The 24,377-nt window shown below is 40.8% G+C and overlaps 1 protein-coding gene across 2 annotated transcripts in view; it reads right to left on the bottom strand.

Annotated features, from left to right (window-relative positions):
- Positions 1-24,048, bottom strand: part of slc9a1a (solute carrier family 9 member A1a) — a 39,942-nt gene extending 15,894 nt beyond the window's left edge. For both annotated transcript variants that reach the window (XM_080895684.1, XM_080895683.1), the window contains exons 1-5: positions 22,888-24,048; positions 9,046-9,518; positions 8,403-8,653; positions 3,897-4,114; positions 869-1,071 (exon numbers count right to left, since the gene is read on the bottom strand). In XM_080895684.1, coding sequence (XP_080751810.1) covers positions 869-1,071; positions 3,897-4,114; positions 8,403-8,653; positions 9,046-9,518; positions 22,888-23,170 — 1,428 coding nt within the window. In that variant the 5' untranslated portion in view covers positions 23,171-24,048. The remainder of the gene's footprint in view (positions 1-868; positions 1,072-3,896; positions 4,115-8,402; positions 8,654-9,045; positions 9,519-22,887) is intronic.
- Positions 24,049-24,377: the final 329 nt, after the last annotated feature.

Raw genomic sequence — 24,377 nt, forward strand, 5'->3', positions numbered from 1 at the left:
GACATGAGTGGGTAGAAATACATATCGTGATAACAACTGATGTGATGTCTAACCTACACTTACCAGCCACTTTTCACTGTGGCATTTAAATGATTCTCAGTTGGTATTAAGGATCCAGAGTGTGCCAATAATATGTCCCCCCCCCCCTACACAACCAGCAGCACTCTGAACACTTAATACAAGGCAGGGTGGATCAATGCTTTCACATTGTTTACACCAAATTCTGACCCCATCGGCAGCAGCACAAATCAAGACTCAGACCAAACTCCATTTTCCAATCTTTGACTGTCCAATTTTGGCAAGCCTGTGCAAACTGCAGCCTTAGTTTTCAGTTCTTAGCTGACAGGAGTGGTACTTGGTGTGGATTCCTGCTCTAGGATTTGAGTTACTGGTGTCTTCCTTTCAGCTCAAAACAGTCTAGTAATTCTCCTCCGATTTCTGGCATCAACAAAGCATTTTTGCTCCATGAACTGCTCTTTATTGGATATTTTCTCTTTCTCTAAACTTCAGAGGGGGCTATGTGGGAAAACCAGCTGATTCTGAATGTTAACACCAGGTTTGTCTGGAACTGACAACCATGGCATATTCAAAGTCACCATCCTGATGCCAGATATGAATTTCAGAAGGCCATCTTTACATCTTGACCAGTGCTTAAATGCACTGAGTTGCTGCCGTGTGAGTGACTGGGTAGATTTGTATTAACAAGTAGCTGAACTGCAGCTGAATATCTAATAAAGTGACCTTTAGGTGTAAAATGGATTTTTATTAAAACTTCTTACAAAAGTCTAACGCCAACTGTTTACAAGTTTTGTGAGGGGTTTTCTGATTAACAAATAAATAAATACATAAATAAATAGAGTACTCATACCTGAACAAACACAGTGAAAAAAATCACAGTGATAATGGCAGTGAGGAAAATTTCCCTCTCAGGAAAGTGCTCTTTGTTAAGCAGGAAACCAAGGGAGAAGGCAATGGCACCTCGCAGGCCACCGTAGGCTATAATGAACTGATCCTTGGTGGTCAGCTTGACAATGCGGAACTTGTTGATTATAAAGGTCAGACCAACAACACCTGGAAAGAACAGTGTACAAATTAGTCAGGCTTTGTGTGTCAGTGATGTTTTAAGTGTTCTAAATGCAATCTTTCTAGTGTCTTTGGATTGCAACAAAAAGAAAGGACGGAAATCTCAGAAGATTTCAGAAGAATATCTAACTTTCTCCATATCTTTCTGTGCTGTTCTAGCTTTGGGTTAACCTCTTAGGGTCAGTTAGAATTTGAGCAATTTTTTCTGCTGTATGAGGAAGGCAAAACATCCACTTGAAAATATTAGGTAATTTTCATGAACACTAATCAACCAAAGCCACTGAAATATGAAAATCTATAGCAGTGACATAAATGACCTGAAAGGAAAAAAACAAAACAAAAAAACAACTCTTCAAAATATGAAAAATGCTAAAGCATACACTGTAAAGCATTGAGCACCTCTGTGTGAACGATTAAAAAAAAAAAAAAATTATGAATTTGGAAAAAAAAGAACAACAACAAAACAAAAAAACCACTGGAACGATCACAAGACAAGAACTTGGAACTGCTTTCCATCATAAGATGCTGTATCATATGATCCAAGTAAGATGTGTGTGACTTATGACTGATCATATATATAGTGAGAGAACCCTGCAGTCACTGATACTTTCACTTTCAATGCCACCCCGGCAAAACACACACACGTACGTACGTGTGTGTGTGTGTGTATATGTGTGTGTGTGTGTATATATATATATATATATATATATATATATATACATACATACATACATACATACATGTATATACTAGGGGTGCAACGATATTCGTATCGATATTGAACCGTTCGATTCAGTGCTTTCGGTTCGGTACGCATATGTATCGAACAATACAACATTTGTAATTTATTTTATCAATTTTCCTTCTGACGATGCTGTCTGTGTTGAGCGCTCAGTGAATCTGTGTTCGACTACTCCGCCTAGGCTGCACTGTCCAGCGCAGATCCACTGAGCGCTCAACACAGACAGCATAGTCAGAAGGAAGAGCGCAGGGCACCTCCCCCACCCTCATTCAGATCTGGCGTTTGGAATTATTTTGGTTTTCATGTGACGTATGACCCTGAAGGTAAGCGAGTCATGGACTAAAGTAAAACAGTATGTTGGATGTGCCACGCAATGCTCAATTACATTGGTGTGAACTAGTGTGCTAGCGCAGTTAGCTCGTTAACGTGTTGGCCGTCTAGCCCCATGCACGGAGCGATCGGCGGTAGCTCGTTAACGGAGATTTGCCGTGTTGTGGCGTTAAGGTCATTTCAACGAGATTAACCTGAAAGCACTAGTGGGAACACGACGAATATGACTGCACATTTACGCCGACATCATCCTAGTGCAAAGACAAGTGAAAGCAGACAAAAAAAGCAAGCATGCTACTAACTTTAGCCGAGTCATTTAGACAGCTGTTAGCACATGATTCTCCTTATGCTGCTGAGAATATAGCCCAGAAGAAGCGGATAGTATAGCTTTTATTTTGGAAAGAGCCATCTCTCTGTAATAAACTCTCTTTTCCAAAGATGAGTGATTCCTCAATCAGATACAGGGCTTGCAATATCGCTAGCCCGACGTCCCGGAGCTAGCGATTTTTTCAGTCGGGCTACCAAAATCTCTCTCTTCCCTGCCCGTCGGGCTATTGTAGGAAAAATATATGTCAATGCTTTTGCATTCTTTCAGAAATGTAGCTGGGTAATTATGTCATTGGCATCGGTGAGCCACTGTCAATATGTGACATATTGAAGTCGCGTTTGAATTTGCGCTCGTTTTTTTGCTTTCACTTTGCAATCGTGCGAACTGTGTATAGAGAGCGACAGTACTGATCTGTGAGTGATGATAATTTGTGCACCAATTCCTCTGACATCATCTTATTAATCGTTAGCTTACTATGCAAACATGACAAGTGAAATCTCCCGCAGCTTAAACATGTGAGAGGTTGATCGTGTAGAGAATCGCTGAGCTTATGTGAGTGAGCGTGTAAAAGCATTTCAGTTCTGCTGAGCCAAATAAGACAGGTCAGGGTGAAGAAGTGACAGCCAAAGAAAAGCTTACCACAAAACGGAGAAGTTATGACAAATCAGACTATAAGGCAAAAAGAAAGTGCAGCTTTATGGTTTCATGGACAAAAGAATTTCTGTGGCTGCAATATGACGAGCTAAATAACCAGGGCTGGTAAGTGGTCCGCAGGTGCGCATTCGCTGTCAAAATAAAAAACACGCACAAGGGTTAGGGTTAAATTTAAAAACTGTACTTTTGAGTTAAAATATATATTTATAATTTTAATAAATGACAAATTAAAAATGCATGAACATTTTTTTGTATCGAAAAAATATCGAACCGTGACACCAAAGTATCGAACCGAACCGTGAATTTTGTGTATCGTTGCACCCCTAATATTTTTTTTTTTTATATATATATATATATATATATATATATATATATATATATATATATATATATATATATATATATATATATATATATATATATATATATATATATAGAGACATAGACACAGAGAGTATGACAAATCAATAACAAGAAGAACTTGTGACAACTCAGTGGAGAAATCCTCAGGGGCAATTCCACCAACAGCTGTGTAATAACACATGATGGAAACACTTAATCCCAGTTCTTTTAATAAGAATGAGAATCACAATGTAACCCAATCACCTCCTTTGCCAAAGAAAACAAAAAGCAAACTAACCTTGAATGCTAGTAATATAACAAATATATTCCTCTGTTGCATACACTATGTCACACTTGAAATTTGCTTTCATGCATATATTTGAAGAAGTCGTGCAAAAATACAGAAGCAGGACTGACCTATAACCCGTGCAACAAGACACAGAATGACTGTGACAGTAACGAAGGTCCAGTTCCAATCGTGAGGTCCAGCAACCGTGGCCACTCCCAGAAAAATAAAGATTAGAGTCTCACTGACACTGCTCCACATTTTCAAGAAGTATTTAATGGTGGTGTGGGACTTGTGGGATATGTTGGCCTCCACATAGGGTCGCATCACGGCGCCGCATGCTATTAACCTGGGAAGAGAAATAGTAATAACAGAATTTTTTTTAGATATACAGAAACAATTAATGTGGGGTTATTTTGGTCTCATTTCTCATCCAATTGAAAACATTGACCACAATAAAGTCATATAACACAGAACCACTTTATGTTTTAAAAGGAAAACATGGTTAAAAGTAGTACCAGTTTTCCTGAGCTGCCAGTTAGAGTGACCACTTTAAAAAATAAAAAATAAAAAAGCTCAGAGGTTCAGTTACGGACTAATTTGGAAAAATAAACAAAGTTATCTCACAATTCCTGTCTGGCAGCCACCTCCCTGTTCTAATCTAGTCATGCAATGTTTGTGTGTCAAAAAAAGGGCCAAAAGCAACTGACAAATATGCTCAATAATCCACAGCAGCTGGTCAACATTCCTCCTCCTTGTCAGTATTGCCTTTCAAGGTTTTGCAGAAATGATAAAAGGAAATCACATCAATAAGTTCTTTCTTTCCTCTTTCACAGACCAGTAATACAGAAAACCAAATCCAGATTTTAATATGAGGGGCAACACAGCTGCAGGCAAAGGATTGTCCTTGAAGCTACATATCCATCATTCCTGACTTAGGGGTGAGACTAACTGCATCAGCACCTCCCGTCAGGAACATCAGTAAGACCTGCAATCTTAAACAGCCTGAAAGTAAACAGAAAATCAATTGCTACGTACTACAAGAGCTGATGAAATGGTATGTCAGAAAATGCTATACATGCCACTAAATCAAAGGAGCTTGCAAAGAAAAGCGTCTGGACTTCTTTAAGTTGCTTGAAGACGTTTCACCTCTCATCCGAGAAACTTCTTCAGTTCTAAGGTCAAATGGTGGAGAGTCCCAGATATAAACCTAGTGGGAGTAACCCCCCACAGAGGGACAAAAGGACCCCCTGATGATCCTCTAATCGCCTGAGCCAAGGTGTGAAACTGGGTGTGGGTCCCAATCAGCCAGAGTTTCGGGTGAGTTCATTGTGAAACCTGGCCCCACCTTATCATGCGAATTCCTGAGATCAGATGGCCCAGGATGTGAGTGGGCGTTAAGGCGTCTGGGACGGGATCTCAAAATTGGATTATAGATGGCAGAGAGTTGGTGTCGTAAACCACCGCCTCTGTTCAAAGATGGTCGCTCACAGTGGACATAGACGGCTTCTTTCACTCCTCTTTCAAACCATCTGTCCTCTCTGTCCAAAATATGAACATTGGCATCCTCGAAAGAGTGTCCTTTATCCTTAAGATGCAGATGGACTGCTGAGTCTTGTCCTGTGGAGGTGGCTCTTCTGTGTTGTGCCATGCGCTTGTGAAGTGGCTGTGTCGTCTACAGTAGACGAAACCTGGGTCAAAATCAAGACACAAGAAGTGGAATCCTTCACTGCGCACATTAACGCTGTGGATAAAAACATCAAGTTCACCAGGGAAGACACAAAGGACAACTGTTTGCCTTTCCTGGACTGCGCTGTGCACATTGAAGAGAATGGCAACCTCAACATCGAAGTTTACCGGAAGCCCACACACACGGACCAGTACCTCCTGTTTGACTCCCATCACCCTCTGGAACACAAACTTTGAGTAATTAGGACCCTACACCACCAGGCAGAACTTGTTCCCTCTAAGCCTGAAGGAAAAAAGAAGGAACACACACATGTAAAGGAAGCACTCAAAACGTGCGGCTATCCTAAATGGGCAGACGCAACAACATTGTCATCCCCTATGTAGCCGGTGTACCAGAAAAACTCAGGAGAGTTTTCTCCAAGCATTACATCCCGGTGCATTTCAGACCCAGCAACACGCTCAGACAAAAACTGGTTCACCCGAAAGACAAAACGCCAAAACACAGACTTGGTGTATGCTGCACAGTGCAGCGAGGAATGCCCAGACTTCTACATTGGAGAGACCAAACAGCCACTTCACAAGCGCATGGCACAACACAGAAGAGCCACCTCCACAGGACAAGACTCAGCAGTCCATCTGCATCTTAAGGATAAAGGACACTCTTTCGAGGATGCCAATGTTCACATTTTGGACAGAGAGGACAGATGGTTTGAAAGAGGAGTGAAAGAAGCCATCTATGTCCACTGTGAGCGACCATCTTTGAACAGAGGCGGTGGTTTACGACACCAACTCTCTGCCATCTATAATCCAGTTTTGAGATCCCTTCCCAGACGCCTTAACGCCCACTCACATCCTGGGCCATCTGATCTCAGGAATTCGCATGATAAGGTGGGGCTAGGTTTCACAATGAACACACCCGAAACTCTGGCTGATTGGGACCCACACCCAGTTTCACACCTTGGCTCAGGCGATTAGAGGATCATCAGGGGGTCCTTTTGTCCCTCTGTGGGGGGTCACTCCCACTAGGTTTATATCTGGGACTCTCCACCATTTGACCTTAGAACTGAAGAAGCTTCTCGGATGAGAGGTGAAACGTCTTCAAGCAACTTAAAGAAGTCCAGACGCTTTTCTTTGCAAGCTCCTTTGACTACAATGACCTGGATGACTGAGAACCTTCACAGACATGCCACTAAATCCTAGCTTGGTTCAGGTGGCATTAGATTAGATTAGTTTCCCAAACCACTGGCTATATATAGAACATAATTTTCCTGAACGTATATAAGAAGTGTAATTTTCACCCAGTGGTAAGAATATATAAAGATTATGGCATCTAAACACTGAGGAGAGGTCCAGTACAACATAAGAGTATCTCACTCAATGTAACGCTATGTTGGAATCAGGAAGAATTTCTTCTTCTTTGTAACTAGTTTCCATGGGTGATCAAATTCAGCTTTCCCCCAACTGATCAGTCATTTCGGATTTCAGCTCAGATGTGTAGTCATGCCATTATACTGCTCGCTGGGGTTCTAAGAGTGCAGTGGAGTGAGAACAATTCAACATATTTCTCCATTTGTTGTACAGTTGTACAAGCAATAAGTGTGGAGAAAACCCCCCGCCAAAAAACAAGACATCATTCTGGCAGCTTTACGGCTGCGATAGTCCCACCCACAGCACTGATTAGCCAACATCCAACATGGGTCAGGTTCCTCTTCAAGTTTCAGACTGTTCTTAAACAACAAACAAAACTGAAAAAAACACTATGAAGACATTAAAAGAGGGATTAAAGAACCAGAGTTAAAATCTATTAATTTCGACTAACGAAGGTCGGCTGGATCATTCACATTGTATGTGAATGAAACAGTTAAATATAATTTGGTGATCTCCCACTGGTTTACATACACTTCAGACATTCTCATTCTTAACAGGTGAATTAAACGTGTCACAATGCCAGACAAGCCAGTCATCTTGATTAAGTGGATGAATTTAAACATATGTCCCATCCAGTAAGGGACTGGTGAGGTTCTTATCGACAGTGATCATTTTATTTTAATTGTATTCCATTTACTTACTTTTCTGATTAGGCCAACCCCTGTTTTTGGTAGCGGAGCAGTTTCTACACCACCCAATCACCAGTGCAACTATGTTTCAACAGCCTACTAATACCATCCGACCACTGAAATCTCTCAGCCTGGTGTTTTGCTAGTTTCAGTTTCTTAACATGTGGAGCTATGAAGCATTAGATAAAACAACAGGCCAAAGGTGACAAAGTTTATGGTATTTAGAGACTTTGACATGGACAATTTTACATTCAGTTTAACTGGAAATTGCTTGCTTAGTGTCTTGCTGCACTGGTCACAATGTGTACTAGGTTTCACTGGAATAATAATAATAATAATAATAATAATACTAATACTACTACTAATAATAATAATGGATTACATTTATATATTTTGTAACTGGAAGGTTGCTGGTTCGATCCCCAGCTCTGTCTGTCTTGGTCGTTGTGTCCTTGGGCAAGACACTTCACCTACCCCCTACTGGTGATGGCCAGAGGGGCCGATGGCGCGATATGGCAGCCTCGCTTCTGTCAGTCTGTGGCTACAACTGTAGCTTGCCTCCACCAGTGTGTGAATGTGAGAGTGAATGAATAGTGGAATTGTAAAGCACTTTGAGGGTCTCAAAAAGCGCTATATAAATGCAACCCATTATTATTACTCAAGTACCATGAATTTCAACTTAGCAGTGGTACAATTACTGTAAATGTACACAACTTTGAATCACTTAAAATTCAGTGATATTGCACAGTAAAACGGAATAATCTTATTCATTATATAGAGTAATACTGAGATTCAATTTTGCCATATCCTGCATGTAGAACACAATCTGACAATGTGTTATAACGCTGGGGTTTTCGTGAGTTGTTATATACCAGACTTGAACAAACTTACGCCATGATGCCGGAGAGGTGGAATATCTCAGCAGACAGGTAGGCCATGTAGCTGTACAAAAAGACAAAAAGAGGCTCGATGACGCGCGTGTGGGAGGTGAAGCGTGAGGTGAAGGCAGCGAGGATCCCGTACAGAACTCCAACTAGAACGCCACCCAGGGCGACTACAAAGAAGGAGATGACTCCCAGGAAGCCTTTCAACAGCGTCACTGAGCCAATGCCTGAAAACTCCTCAAACAGGTGGTACAATACCTACAAGAGGGAGAGTGAAAGAGGGAAGAAAAACTGAATAACAAAAAAAAGGTACTAACTAATGAATATGAATTGGTAGGAGAATAGTTTAAGAAACAGGATTATGATGGGTGATAAGGACATGAACTAATGTCTTAGTCAATCCAGTCAAGGGGCTAAGGACAGAATGCATTGTTTGCTGACTGTGAAGCTCCTTTTATTTTTTAACATGAAAATAAATTTGGCCTCTGGGCTGGTTACACATTGTATGAATAAAATGTATATACTAGTCCCTGTAATGCCAGGTAAACAAATCAGCAGAATGCCAAATGCCAAACAGTTTTAGCCTGAAAAATGTCTGCCTCATATATATCAGTCTACTGTACTACTTAGACTGCAGTTTGGTCACTCACCACAGTTACGGCATCATTGAGTAGTGATTCGCCAAATACCAGGATGTGCAAGAGCTCATTGATGTGGATCTCCTCAAACACAGCAAGCACAGCAACAGGATCCACAGCTGATATGATGGAACCAAAGAGCAGGCACTGCAGAAGCCCTATTCTGCTAAGGATTGAACTGCTTTCTGTACCAATCTGACACACACCATATAGCAAGCCCCCAACAAAGAAGGCATTCCAAAGAGTACCCACGACAGCAAATATCAGGATTGTGCCCAGGTTCTCCATGAAGGGACGGATGGGCAGGAAGTAGCCAGCATCCAGGATAATGGGGGGCAGCAGGATGTAAAAAAACAATTTAGAGTCCAACACTGGTGGGACTGTTTCACCAGTACCTCTGATGATTCCCCCTACCAGCAAGCCCACCACGATCAACAGGCAGCTCTCTGGCACAATGTTGGATAAGTGAGGAACCAGATGGAACCCTGGATGGAAACAAAAGAAGAGACAAACATGAACAAGTGCTTGATATGAGCAGCAGAAGGTTTGTATATATAGTATTGACCACCTGTACTCACTGTCAACTACAAAACAGAAGTAATACAAATTCAATGTGAAAATCGAAGGAAATGGATCTTAAGTGAAAAAAAAAAAAACAAAAAAAAATAATTGTGTTGGTTTATGGGTTAAATGATAAGTAATAAACAAATAGTGTGGACACACCCTGAAATTAACTGGAATTATTTCGAGCTCTTTTCTGCTTTACAGAGATTACACAGAACTAACCACAAGCAATCATCTGTAACATACATCACTTATGTGTTATGCTACCACCCACACAGCTAATTCCTTCTTGTGCTTTAGATTTATTTTTATTTATTTATTTATTTATTTTAAATAGTGCACAAAAAATAAGCTTCTGAATTTATTCATCACTGTTAACATCAGCATGAAATGCACCATTCTGCACTGGTGATATAGGCAGGAAATGCAAAAGGAAGAATTTTGTGTGGGCTGTATAGACTTGCCAAAGCTTGCCTGTCCTCACGTACTCATTCCAACATCTTAATAAAAAATAAATAAAAAATAAAAACTGCAGCTGCTGGTATGTTAAAGACCTGTGTAACCCCTGATCCTAACACCATCACCTTATGTACTCTTGAAGGAAAAAAAATGAAAATGACATGCAAAAGATATAACGTAGACAGATCGTAAGAGACACGAGAGACCAACAAAGTTAAGCGTGCAGTTTAAATAAAGTTACTATCGCCCTACGTTCAGGACATGAAACAATAAGTGCTATATTTTACCTTTATTTTTATTATTTAATTTACATTAAATTTTTATTTGATCAGCTAATCTAATTTGGTGGACATTCCAGAGAACTGAAATAACCTTTCCCAATCAGGTGGTATTGCTTGAGCTCATGTCAAGGCACAGAGTCTGTCAATACGGTATGCTCACAGTAAGACTTTGACACTCCCAACAAACGACATATACAGTGTGTCTTTGAAAGCCTATCTTTCTGATTATCAAAATACATACACAAGTTGCCTATCCATGTTGAGGCAACGGAACAACTGCAACTTTTGGAAAAACAGTAAATAAAGACTTCATAGGGACAGCAGTAGGCATCCCACAGTGGGGCTGTTTTTACTGTACACAGGTATGTGTCAGTATTTTGCTCGCAGTGTAATAAATAACACAGCATAAACAGAAACTTAAACAGGGCAGGGTTACAACACATCCAGACAAAACAATATTTTTGGGAAAGATCATTTTACACTGTAAATCAATAAATTTGGTATTTTAATATTGAATACATTCATCTAAAATAGCACATGTGAAACTATCAGTGAGCAACATAGTTACAAAGTTCAATCATCATAGGACTAGGGTTGCAAAATTCCCGGAATTTTCAAAGATGGAATCTTTCCATGGGAATTAACGGGAATTAACGGGAATTTATGGGAATAAACGGGAATTTATGGGAATAAAGTGGGAATTTTCAAAATTGAAGGTTGGCTCTTCTTAGGGAACTTAAATATAGTTGAGGAAAGTATATTTTAGCATAATATTGACAAAAACAAACAAATGCAATTCAAATACACTTGAATATCCATGCCATTCCTTAATCACATGTACAGAGCACAAGCTTGCTGCATGGCTATTGAGACCACCTACTGGCACTGTGCATGCCTCCATCACATGTACACATGGACCACACTTTTGAGCCTGAAGGACAAAGAGTATTAAAGGCACACATTTGAGCCTGTGGACTTAACAAGTGAGGTAAGTTTTGATGATATTATGGGAAAATATATTCATTAAATGTTTAAATTGTGAACATCACATAAAATGTATTAATCTGGTAGATAGCAATCTGATAAGATGCTAAATAAAATGCTAGCATCTGATAAGATGCTAAATAAAATGCTAGCATCTGATAAGATGCTAAATAAGCCATAGCTAGTATAACATAAAGAAGATGCTAGCTTCCTCATTTGGTTGTTTTGTTTTGAAGATCATTCCAGTTGTTTAGCTAGCCTTACTATTTATATCTGTTTATTATCATATTGCAATTGTATTATTACGATCTCTTGCATTGCATTAGCATTTTTACAAGCTCTTGTTTTATTTTACAGAAAAATGCCACGTGCGCTATCTGATGTGTGGAGACATTTTACACCAGCTAATGTACAAGGGAAATCTGTATATATGTGTAAGTATTGTGATAAGACGTACGTGAAGAATGCCACAAAAATGCAGCAGCACATTGCAAAGTGCAAAAAAATTCCTCAAGGCCCAACACATGCAGCAGCCAGGAATTCCACTCAAGGGGAAAATGAATCTGTTTCAGCTGTATCAGAGTCAGATACCCACTCATCAGCTCCTGGTCCCTCTGGCATCAGAGGATTCTTTGATTTTATGGATGACACTAGCCAGAAAAACGCAGATGAGTGTTTCGCTCGTGCAATCTATGCAACTGGCTCACCCCTGATGCTGACATCCAATGTGTACTGGAAGAGATTTTTGAATGTTCTCCGACCAGCATACATTCCCCCAACCAGACATGCATTGTCTACTCATCTACTGGATGAAGAGTTCAGTCGAGTTCAAGCAAAGGTGAAACAGACCATTGACCAAGCTGACTGTATTTCAGTCATCTCTGATGGATGGTCCAATATCAGGGGACAAGGAATTATTAACTACATAATCACCACTCCTCAGCCTGTGTTCTACAAGAGTGTAGACACAAAGGAAAACAGACACACAGGCCAATACATTGCAGATGAGCTAAAAGTGATCATCAATGACCTTGGACCAGATAAGGTTTTTGCACTGGTCACTGACAATGCAGCCAACATGAAGGTTGCCTGGGCACATGTGGAGGAGACCTACCCTCATATAACTACTATTGGCTGTGCAGCCCATACACTAAACCTTCTCCTAAAAGACATAATGGCACTAAAAACAATGGACACTCTGAATAAGAGAGTGAAGCAAGTTCTGAAATATGTTAAAGGCAAACAAGTAACTTCCGCTACATTTCTGTCAAAGCAAAAGGAAAAGAACAAGAGTACTACACTGAAGCTTCCCAGCATAACGCGATGGGGTGGTGTTGTTATCATGTTTGACAGCCTTCTGGAGGGAAAGGAGTCTCTGCAAGAGATGGCCATATCCCAGTCTGTAGGCATCGACAGTGACATCAAGAAGGTCATCTTGGATGATGTGTTCTGGGAAAGAGTATCTAGCAGTCAGAAAATCCTCAAACCTATTGCAGCAGCAATAGCGAAGATAGAGGGGGATGGTGCCATCTTGTCAGATGTCCAGTGCCTTTTTGCAGAACTCAAAGAAGAAATCCAGACAATTCTGCCCACTTCCCTACTACTGAAAGCAGAGGAAACGGCTGTGGTCAAGTCATTGGAACAGCGGAGGGAGTTCTGCATGAAGCCAGTGCATGCAGCAGCATACATGCTGGACCCCAAATATGACAAGGGCATACTTTCCGGGGAAGAGATCAACGGTGCCTATGCGGTCATTACAGCCATGTCTGACCACCTGGGTCTCGATAAAGGCAAAGTTCTAGGCAGTTTGGCAAAGTATCGAACAAAGCAAGGCCTTTGGAAAGGGGATGGAATATGGCAGTCATGCCAGCACATATCTGCAGCCACCTGGTGGAAGGGACTATGTGAATCTGAGGCCCTTGCACCTGTAGCCTCCATCCTCCTCCAAATCCCACCATCATCAGCCGCCTCCGAGCGCAACTGGTCACTGTTTGGGAACACCCACACAAAGGTTCGCAACAGGCTCACAAATGTGAGAGTGGAAAAGCTGGTCGGCATTCGGGCAAACCTACGGCTCTTTGAGCCTGACACAGAGCCATCCTCAACAAAGCTGGAAAGTGACACTGAAGAGGAAGACTCAGAGTTGGATGCTGAGGAAGTGGACATGTTGTTGGATGATGATGAGGTCCAGGAAGAGTCTATTGACTGAGCAAAAATGAGAAAAGAGGATTGCTTGAAGGAAGATTTGAATGTTTAATGGGACGTTTTGGAGGATAAGTGGCATTTTTCATTTAACCTTTTGAATGGGACTTTGTGGAGATTTTTGGACAGGGGGCATTTTTGAATGAGCGGGGTTAGGGGATGGTAATATTGAACTCAACATTTCTGTTTTTATTCATCCATGAAACAAGTTATTGAAACGTGTTCTATTCTACTGTACTTACAAATAAATCTGTTTAAATATCTGTTGAAAACATTTTGCATGGAGGGTTTCTTATGATTTCTGTTTATATTTATGCTTGGAAATAATATATTCCCAGTTAGTTCTCCTAAATTCCCATTAATTTCCATAATTCCCATTATTTCCATGGACAGTTTCCAATATGGAATATTTCCAAAATTCCCAAGCTTAACTTACCATGGAAATTTACCGGAAACTTTTCGGAAATTTACCGGAAATTTTCCGCCCCTTTGCAACCCTACATAGGACAAAAGTGGTTGGTGCCTGAAAGCAGTACCACCTGAAATAATAGCTGCTGGATTTGTTACCCCTCTTTTGAACAAGGAGAGATGAGGCATGAAGATGGTCCCTCTGATCAGCTTACTTTTACACAATGTGATTATTGGCACGCTAAATGAATGAACCAATTAGTGCATAGTACAGTATGTTTCTCAGTTATAATACAGGTTGTTTCTCATGTAATTATCAGACCTTCATGCCAGTACGCACGTTTATTGCTACAACGCAACGCATCATTTATAGTGAAAGCACATAAGCATACATGTCTTAACGGTATGTAAAACACCAGCATCACAAGTTGGGCATTTGTGGGGGTGGTCTTGGTGTGTTTCACGCTAGGGCAGCTTGAGCACAACATTAACAGTGTTTCAGAAAAAGAAAGCTCAACAAGTGCATGTCTGTGCGTTACACAGCTGCAGGATTAGAGGCTTTATCTTAACTGGTCTAAGAAGACTTCATTTCCCCACGATAAGATGCCAGAACTCAAGTGCTGCTCTTTCAAATAACCTTAATATAAAAAGAAAAAGAGCGTCACCTAAACCTCCTGGGAAGCTCAGTATCCAACTGGGTCAACAAAGATATTCTATGAGAACTGCTTGAACACAGTAAACGAGAACTTTATGAAATTTCAGCCAAAAGGATGGGATGTGAGCAGGATGGAAATTCTGCTGCTCTTTCTAATTGGAAGGTTGCCGGTTCGAGCCCCAGCTTGGACAGTCTCGGTCGTTGTGTCCTTGGGCAAGACACTTCACCCGTTGCCTACTGGTGGTGGTCAGAGGGCCCGGTGGCGCCAGTGTTCAGCAGCCTCGCCTCTGTCAGTGCGCCCCAGGGTGGCTGCGGCTACAATGTAGCTTGCCATCACCAGTGTGTGAATGTGTGCGTGAATGGGTGGATGACTGGATATGTAAAGCGCTTTGGGGTCCTTAGGGACTAGTAAAGCGCTATATAAATACAGGCTATTTACCATTTCTGGAATTTTCCAAAACACAGTGTCTTCTCAGAAGAGAGGGTTGATGTGCTCTCAAGAGGCTTCAAATATAAGGCTAAATTAGCACCACAAATTAGCACCTTGTTGATTACAACATCTCGACTCCCATAGACACGGTTACATAATTACAAAGCTTCTTCTAAACGTGTTGCAGGCATCAACACTACAGGGATATCTGTTAGTGTGGGGGACATCACATTACACAAATCAGCCTGCACACCCCAAGCTAAACTAATTGGTACTCAGCTGAACAGAATTTAAAGTGAAAGGCCTTCCTCAGAATTAATACCCATGATAACATTTTACACAAAAATGCCTGCCAACAACTGTGGTAGGTCATATCCATTTATCCTTTTGCTTCCTTGATAATGCATAAATAATTGCAACAGTTTCATTTCTCAGCCTGTCAATGATCCCAAACTGTATTGACCCCCCCCCCCCCCAAAACCCCCAAAACATTACACACATACATTGGAATACTGTCAGTCATGGATTGGCCTCCCCAGAGCCGGAATCTCAACATTATTAAAGGACTGTTGGGTTATCTTGGCAAAGAACAGTGCAAAAGGAAGCCAAAATCCAGAGAGCTTTGAATGTTCTTCAAGCTCGGACAACTATTCCTGAAGATTAAAGTACATCTTCAGGAATAGTTTACTATTTTCATCTTATACCCATTTCCATTTTTGCTTGCACATTTCAATAGATCACTTCACCCATTTCCCACTTTCCTATCAAAACATAAAAAATGAGAGGCGCCACATGACTTTAACACAGTCCTGTAACTTAAATGAATATGATTTTTTTTTAGCAATGCTCACACAGAAAGCACAAAGTGTCATACAAAGATTTTACAAGTCTAAACTTCTCGTCACACCAGGAGAGAGCTCTAAGGCTACATTCACACTGCAGGCGAAAGCGCATCGAATCTGACTTTTTGGACCCTATGCGACCCATATCCGATCATGGTATAACAGTGTGAACGGCACAAATCCGATATTTTCAAATCCGATCTGGGTCACTTTTGCATGTGGTACTGAATCCAATACATATCTGATGTTTTAGAAAGCGACTGATGTTTGAATGGTCATGTCGCATCAAATCTGTCTTTTACGTCACTGACACAGGACAGACGCCAATTATCAGCGCCGGAGAAGTGCCCGAGAAGACGGTTTCCTGGCCATCCAGTGTAGATGTTAGTGAAACCGCTGGGAAGACAAGGTTGGAGAAACATGAACATTTTATTTGTACCGTATAATCTGCAGATTCTGACAGAAATCTGCAACTATCCTTTGAAGCACCGCTCCTCTCTAAAACTGCAATAAGGATAATTATTAGGCCATATGTAAATAACAAAATAACTTTATAACTTAGAGAAAAATTGGGAAACGTAAAGTCTGAAACAGTCAAACAATATTGTTTGCTCTGGGTCTAAACAGAGTGTGTTGTGTGTGACGTCTTCTTTTGCGCATGCGGGCCGCTTTGAGGGCTCACACTAGAGCACGTTTGCTGTCACATTTTATTTGTAGTGTGAACGAGCAGATAAAAAAAAAAATAAATCGGATTTGATCAAAAAAAAAAAAAAAAAATCGAAATTGAGCATTAAGACCTGCAGTGTGAACGTAGCCTTATTCAAAGAAAAGAGCATCTCATTATACCCAACTGTGAGTCTGAGTAAAGGGAATCTACATCACATGTACGGTTTTTCCCAAAGCATTTTCTTTTTTTCAAAAGATGTAAGAGGGTGGGAAGCCAGCAGTGGTATTAATAGAAGACAAACAGAAGATCCCTTCTGCAAAGTGGTCTTCTGATTGACGCTGATTGAATCTAGAATAAAATAAAGTTCAATCTCAAGGACATGAAATACCCCTGCAAAACATTTCTAAACTGCTCTAATGACTGAGTGTTGCAAAGAAACACAAAGCCCTTTGATAAAATGTTGGGCAGTATGGTACTTGAGGAAAGGGGAAACAGGTCACAACTGTATGGTATAAATGTATTTCTGCTGGTGCATTGAGCAGAGGCAAACTTAATACTGGACCGAAGAAAGAAACTAAATGTGCCATTATCATTCATGAGTGATTGTAGATGCTGGACATGTATGCCATTATCATTACAGACCCTTCTAAATATAAAATTCTTAACACATGCAATATTGGGGGCTAAAGGTTAAGTTAAAGTAGACTGAACAACCCATCCTAAGCTAAGTGTTGACAGCACATTGTTAAATCTCTTAAGCACAACTCCAACTATGGCCTTCAGCAATCATCTAATGAAGGGTAATAACACAGAAGATAAGATAGAGAAAAGGAGGGAAGCGAACTTCAAAGAACACTGGCACAAGCTGGTACACAACTCTATCATGATTAAGACATGGGTATGTAGGAAATAAATGTCTGAAGGGCCATGTAGTGTGTAAGATAATAAAGACTTTTTTCATGCCATGTTCTTAAAGTAGAAGATTAGGCAGTTTCTCATGGCTGCTTTTCAATAAGGGCAGCTGCTGTGTCCTTGCCCCATTGCCTCCTGGGAGCCTTTATGCAACAAGGTTATTGAAAACTAGCAAAGAGTAACAGCTCTTTCAATTCTGGATGTGTACCCAGTGTCAGTACTGCCTAGTATGAACTACACTGTCATTCCCAAAACCAGGAAGTGTGCCCTGTTGCCAGGTAACTTACTACAAACCACTGGCAACCAAATCAGCTGCATTAAGCAGACACAAAAGATAGCAAACATATTTAAAGAGTTTCTTTGTTTAAAATGGTGACGTTCATCTGGTCTCCTTTGTAGTAATTGTGATACGGCAGGCAGCTTTCCAACACCATAACATTGGCATTCACAATGAGGCCAAGATTTGCATGTATTTTAGTGTTAAGTTAAGTGTTGTATAAAAGTTGTTGTGAGTTATTGTTCAGTGCAGACCATTGGGGTCAAGTTGCTTGTGGAACACAGCATTGTTTTTGAATTATTTATTACGGCCTTGTGGTGGTATAATTTAGTATGATCCCTGACGTCATATCTATACAAAACAACCGCAGGGGTTTCCTTGCAAGGATATGATTCTGAGTTTTGTCTTCTACTATAACAACTGAGTGGAGTACAATTTAGTGAGCATAACTAGTGTCAGTTGAACACATGTTTTTAAGCGAATAGATTGAGGTTTTAAACACTGAAAGCAGTGAAAAAGAAAAGGATGAAAATCCGATGCTGTTGCCTGATTTGCCATGACTTACTTAAAAATATTAGTAAAGCAACTTTCTTTCTATGGCTTTTTATTGCATTTATCTACCCATGAGGCAATTTTCTAAATTAAACTGAGATATAGCTGATTATATCTGATTATAAACCATTAAACCAGTTGGTCAATATGTCCAATTGCTTTAAAAGCCTTTTGCATGAACACACTTGGTATTTACTGTAAGCATTTTTAAGCAAAGATATTTCTCTGTAAGTGTGGCAGTTCAGTACTTTTCTTTGTTAAAAAATCTGGGCTTGGTTTTAATAAATAACACCATACAGGTATGTGGAGTAGACTTTGTGACAGAGTGAGTCATTCTTTGCCAAGGGTTTGGTTTCAAATTCTGTACTGGGAATATTTCCCACACAACCTAAGGCCCATATCTAACTTGTTTAGTTCTACTGCAAAAATCCAGAATCACGTCTTAGGCCGCACACTCTTTACAACTTGAATTACTCATAAGCCAGGCCTTGGTTGACTCTGGCAGGCTGCTTCAACAATATATAGTAGCTGGAAAAAACAAAAAAACAAAACCTACAATGAGAGAAAAAAATAAATAAATATTGTGAGCGTCACCTGGGGGATCATTTACTAAGCAAACAAATTAGCCTAACAGCCTCAGAATCTCGACTCAAGACACAGTTTCTAGTGATTACAAGTCACAAATGGGAACAAATCAAACCACAAGCTTGCAATCCCTCAAGTTTAAAAACAGGAAGGAAACAAAGACGTCACCACAGACATGAAAACAGTTAAAAGTGCGAAAAGGTACCACAAAAGACATGTAACACCATCAGCAATTTTATTAACTGCTGGAGCTGCAATTCTGGGTTGAGTTTTGGCACTGATTATGTTCTTCTTCTCATTGTTTAACAAGGCCATATTTTTTTAGTTAACATCAACAAAACCATACACTTACATATATATGCCCACTCAATGTGGGATTTTCTGAGCGATAGAAATGCATGCCTTCATTCACTTAAAGTTATAACCTGTTTCCATATTATGGCAAAGTCTGGCACACATTTAAGCCACAGTGATTGATAACCATAATTTGTATAGCCAAAAAAACCAAAACAAAACACCTTTATGACATTCCTCTTTAGTTTTAGACTCTGAATTCTGACGTCTCACTGTTAGCGTTTTGGCCACTGCAATGCTAGTGTTTTGAAACCGGAACTTACCATATTTGGAGAGGGTGGAGTGTTAACTTATAAGCTAACGTTGGCTAACAAGCTGCCTCCAGAAACTGTAATGTTACAGTGCACAGACACAAGTATCTGCTAATTTACTAAGACACAGGCTAATAATATACTAGTATTTAACTCTGGCTGAGGGAAAAAAAAAAAACTTCCTGCCCTGTAACTCTAACAGCTATTTGTCTGATAAAGGCCCAGTTCACAGACTAAACTTAGATGAGGTGAGGCCTCCCAAACACCAATCGGCTAGTTTTCTATGTCAAGAAAACTGTCAGTCAAAGCGGTCAAACCCCCTTTTCCACTATGCAGATAGACAAGTTAAAGGAGAGGGAACTATCCATAAAGGCCAAAACTGTTCTTTTTAGAGTTATTATTGTTGTAAGGTTGGATATTTTAAAATAAGAGTCTGTGGAGATTAGGGCTGCCACGATTAGTCGACTAGTCACGATTACGTCGACTATCAAAATCGTCGACGACTGATTTAATAGTCGACGCGTCGTTTGAAGCTTTGTAAGATCCCAAAAGACGCAGGAATGAGTAGCAGGATTTAAGAGTGTAATAACGGACTGAAACAGAAGATGGCAGCACTGCATATACAACGATGCCAGCTGCCGTTAAACCCCGAAGAAGAAGCTGTGTCCCAGAATTCATAGCGCGGCCCTGCTTAGTTTCCAACAATGGCGGCAGCTAGTTAGTTTTAATGTTACTCTTATTATTCTTTCTGGGTCACAAAATACACGTTTAACATATTTTTAGGCGAGAATGTAGCTGTGGAAACCTCAAATATCTGCTCAGTTTATCAAGACACCACATATTTTCAAAAGCGCTCCGACGTTTTCGGAGACGTCTGTTACCCACTAGCTCGATAGCTAGCCGGGGGCAAGGTCACTAGAGCTGTGAGAACACCGGACTCCCGGCAAATCGTTTTCAAACCCACCGCCGTCTTTCGCTACTCAGGTTAAACATGATATATGAGTCACTTAGATAACTTAAAAATGTTATTGTTTGGCTTTTTTAGTATTTTATTTGTTCCTGAGTAAATCGGTTTGGCTGAGATTAAAGTTATAGTTTTTACACAGCTGAATAAACGTCAAGCAGACAGCTGATTATCAGAAGTGTGAGATGCTGGAGAATTTACTCCGGTGTCCTGTTATATTTTAGATAGCAAGGAGTTTATTAAACTTCACCGAAACAATCTGCAAATTTCATTAAAATTTAATAAACTATCATCTTTTCTTTATTTTTAGTTAGCACATACCTTAAACACTTAAAGCTGTAAGCTAATGCTAGTTATATAAGAGCAGATGCTGCTGGTGCAATAAGCTGTAGTTTTACGTCCAATGGATCTGATTAGTCGACTAATCGCAAAAATAATCGGTGACTAGTCGACTATCAAAATAATCGTTTGTGGCAGCCCTAGTGGAGATACATGTGCTTTATATGCCAACCTTGAGGGACTGCTAGTAGAACTGCAATGTTTTGCAGCCACGGGGGCTTGGTTTTTTTTGTTTTGTTTTTTTTATGAGAGAGGATAGGAAATCTGTGTAGGTATTGTTTTACTCTTTTATCTATCACTACAAGCCTATATCACACGATCACAAATCTGCTTACAACTTAAAAAAAAGCAATGGCCATTTCATGTTAGGATCTATTCCTTTTTTTTTTTCTTCCCTACAAGAAATAAATAAGGTTCAGGTTGCAATCTAATTTCTACTAAGTAACAAATTACACTCATGCTAAATGTGGAAAGAAATTCAGCTAAAGCATATTTTTCATCCCGATTAAAGAAAACATAATTTTTTAAAAATGGATGCTTGCAAACACAGCCTTGCTCTTAACACAAAGACGACATGTTTTTATGAGAACTATCTATCTATCTATCTATCTATCTAGCACTTCAAGTGGACTTAGCTTTAGGGTCACAAGATAAGATATGATATTTGTGGTACAGTGTTTATGGCCTGATTACAGAGACAAAAATAGATACCTTGTGAATATAAAGGCTTTGACTCTTAACCAGTGTTTACGGTAATGACAGCTTGTCAGTTAAATTGCATCCCCTGGTTCTGATTCATCTGAGAAGATTTGGGGGTGGCTATAATCAATTTATGTAAAGTGCTCAGTTGAAAAAAGGCAGAGAAAAGGCACCATGCACAGTCAAGGTTGCTTCAGAGACAAATGGTCTGTGAATACGCTTTTTAGCTTGTAAGATATAAATTCAGTGAACATGAATCAGAGACATGGCTGAGGCAGAGCAGGGTAGCAGCCACTTTGAATCGTTCAGAGCCCATTTTAAGTAGTCAAGGGATAATCGGAGGCTTAAGGTCACCACTGTCCTCTGCTGCTGTCAGCCTACACATTCATCTAGTCTCATTTTTTTTAATTTGCCTTTCTTCGACTTTCTGTACTTTCCTCATTCCTTCTGCTCACACTTTCTGCCAATGCTCATCTATCATTTTTACTGTGTGTCCTTGAGCTGCATCCTAACAAGTAAGCTACCCAAACCAGGTGGACCCTCTTCCTGTCCTCTCCCCTGAGATACTGGGCTTCTTGCCCAGACAGTGAGGCAGTATCCTCCCTGGCTACAGGCTGCTGCTCAGTCAGGCCCCTGATGTCACAGGCAAGTGACAAGCTGCTGGCTCTCATAATTTAAAAAGAAAAAAAAAAGAAAAAAAGAGATGGCTCAGGACAATACAGTGTTCTGTAGAAAGCAGAAAGCCAGGAGAAATTGATGGTAAAGACAGTATAAAGGAGAACACAAACAGTAAGGGGGGGGGGGAAGCAAGCTGCTTCTAAAACATCGCTCAGGACAATACTGCAAGGTAGAGGTAGGGCCCCACTGTGCTGAAGACTACATATCCAGACTGCTGTATCAGGTTGCTTAGTCATCATTGTAGCAGGGAGTGAATATAGCTCTTAAACATCTTCACCACATGACACTGGCAGATCTGATGAGTAATCTTCCTGAACAGCAATATTGATTTGCCCTCTCACAGACTGAGCTGAGCTATTTTGAGCAAACTAGTTAAGTCTGCATACCAGAGTCATCATTAATGCACAACAAAAGTAGGGTGGCCTAGGGGTCAAACATGATGCTTTAAGATTATGGTTGGTTTGCTTGACAACTTCCATTCCATGTGATTTATCTGTGCGATCTACTATCTGATCACCAGGAAAACTGCACTTTAACTCAACTCTTTTGATTCAAATGTACCTTCTATGAACTGTAATTCTGCGTGTTTTTCATAATGTAATTATTCACCTGAAAAACTGTCTGTTACCTGATGTAGGAGAGAGACTTATAGAATTTGGGTAAATAAGGTAACACTAAATCAGGTATTTCCAGAAAAGGCTGCACTCATACTGACAGGTCACGTGGAGCTTTCGCATAACATCACACTCACCTAATTTCATCACAGAGGCAAGGAGGACCCATAATGAGATTTCAAACGGGACCCGTACGTTTTCGTAGTTCAAGTCTAGCACAGGGAAAGCCTTTCCAGTGTTGTTGTGACTGCCATGGTCAGTCGCTTTGTGGCTGCCCGAGTGTGCCGTGATAGGAGAATGCTGGTCGGAGCTGGCAACAGCGACGGTAAACACGGAGCCCTCCAGAAACACTAAAACCATCACCAAGAACAGTCCACGAAGCCGGCCCGAAGCCCCGTGTGACACAGTCCTGGAAGGCATTACTGCTGAAAAATAAAGGCGACCTTGAATGAAAATGAATCCGAGTTTGTTTGGGTTTTTTTTAACAAGTCGGCTTGAAAAACCGGGCAAGTTTAAGGAAGTTGTGCCAGTTATCGCTTCGTAGTGTCGCGTTAGTTAAAGCTCGTCAACCGTAGAAGATTCTGACAGTTAGTTCGTCAAACTGACACTGAAGCAAAGCGAAACCGAACCAGACCCCTCATTATGTCAGTTAACGTTAGCTAGCTAGACTTCTTCGCTTGTTGTAGCCAGGTAAACAGCCGCTTCCAGCACAAGTCGTTGCGGAAAGAAAGCAGGAAACGCCAAGATGCTGAAAGAGTGTCTTTTTTCCTTTTACAACAGTCCAGTGCCCTCAGTTGCTCTTCGTAGCGGCGTTTCACAAGTTTGTCCGTTTCCTTGTCATTGACTATCAACGTCTTCTTCGGTGGAAGATGTCATCGTTGATGCTGGAGGTAAACGAGGCACAGCGGCATCCCTTCAGCGTTTCCTCTCTCCCCCTCCTACCTAAGACAGTCGTCCGTGCGGCGGCCGTGCTCAGATACTGACCTTGAATAGAAGCTACACGGCAGCTGCCACATTATGTGTTTACCGTGTGCCCCGACTACACCAACTTTTTTTATATTAACCTTCGTGTGTTCCGCATCTCCACGGTATGTCCGGAGAGACTAGACCCTGTGCTGAGCTCAGACGGAGGATCCGACGGGTGGGGGTACTTGTGCGTATGCTCCCCCTCTGCCTCGGAGGCTTTTTTTCCCGGGGTGTCAAACCAAGTGGCGACTTGACTTGTCTGCAGCTGTATTATAGCCTCATACAGCCTTCAAAAAGCACACCCTTTCGCGGAGCTTTAGTGGGTGGGATGAGGAGTAGACTGAAGTGGGGTGGGGGGGGGGGTGGGGCGTCCGCATATAGTGACACCTATAGGAAAGGAGGTTTAAGGTGTGGGATCTCCACAGCGTTTCTCCTCTGCACGCCTACTCTTGAATGGGCTGTGTGGAGCCTGATATTGTTGGCATGTGGGTGCAGCTGGAAGGCCAAAGATCAGAGTTAACTACAAACAAGAGTTCAGAAAGCATTGTTCATTAGGGATGCTTCAAATAAAACCATAGTGTTTTGTGCCTTTGCCTTAAGCCAAATAAAGTCTGGGGATGCAATTTTAATTCTCAATTGAAGCATGGTGAGCAGTGATATT

The sequence above is a fragment of the Rhamphochromis sp. 'chilingali' genome, assembly GCF_963969265.1.
Source record: "Rhamphochromis sp. 'chilingali' genome assembly, chromosome: 11".
Classification (NCBI taxonomy): Eukaryota; Metazoa; Chordata; class Actinopteri; order Cichliformes; family Cichlidae; genus Rhamphochromis; species Rhamphochromis sp. 'chilingali'.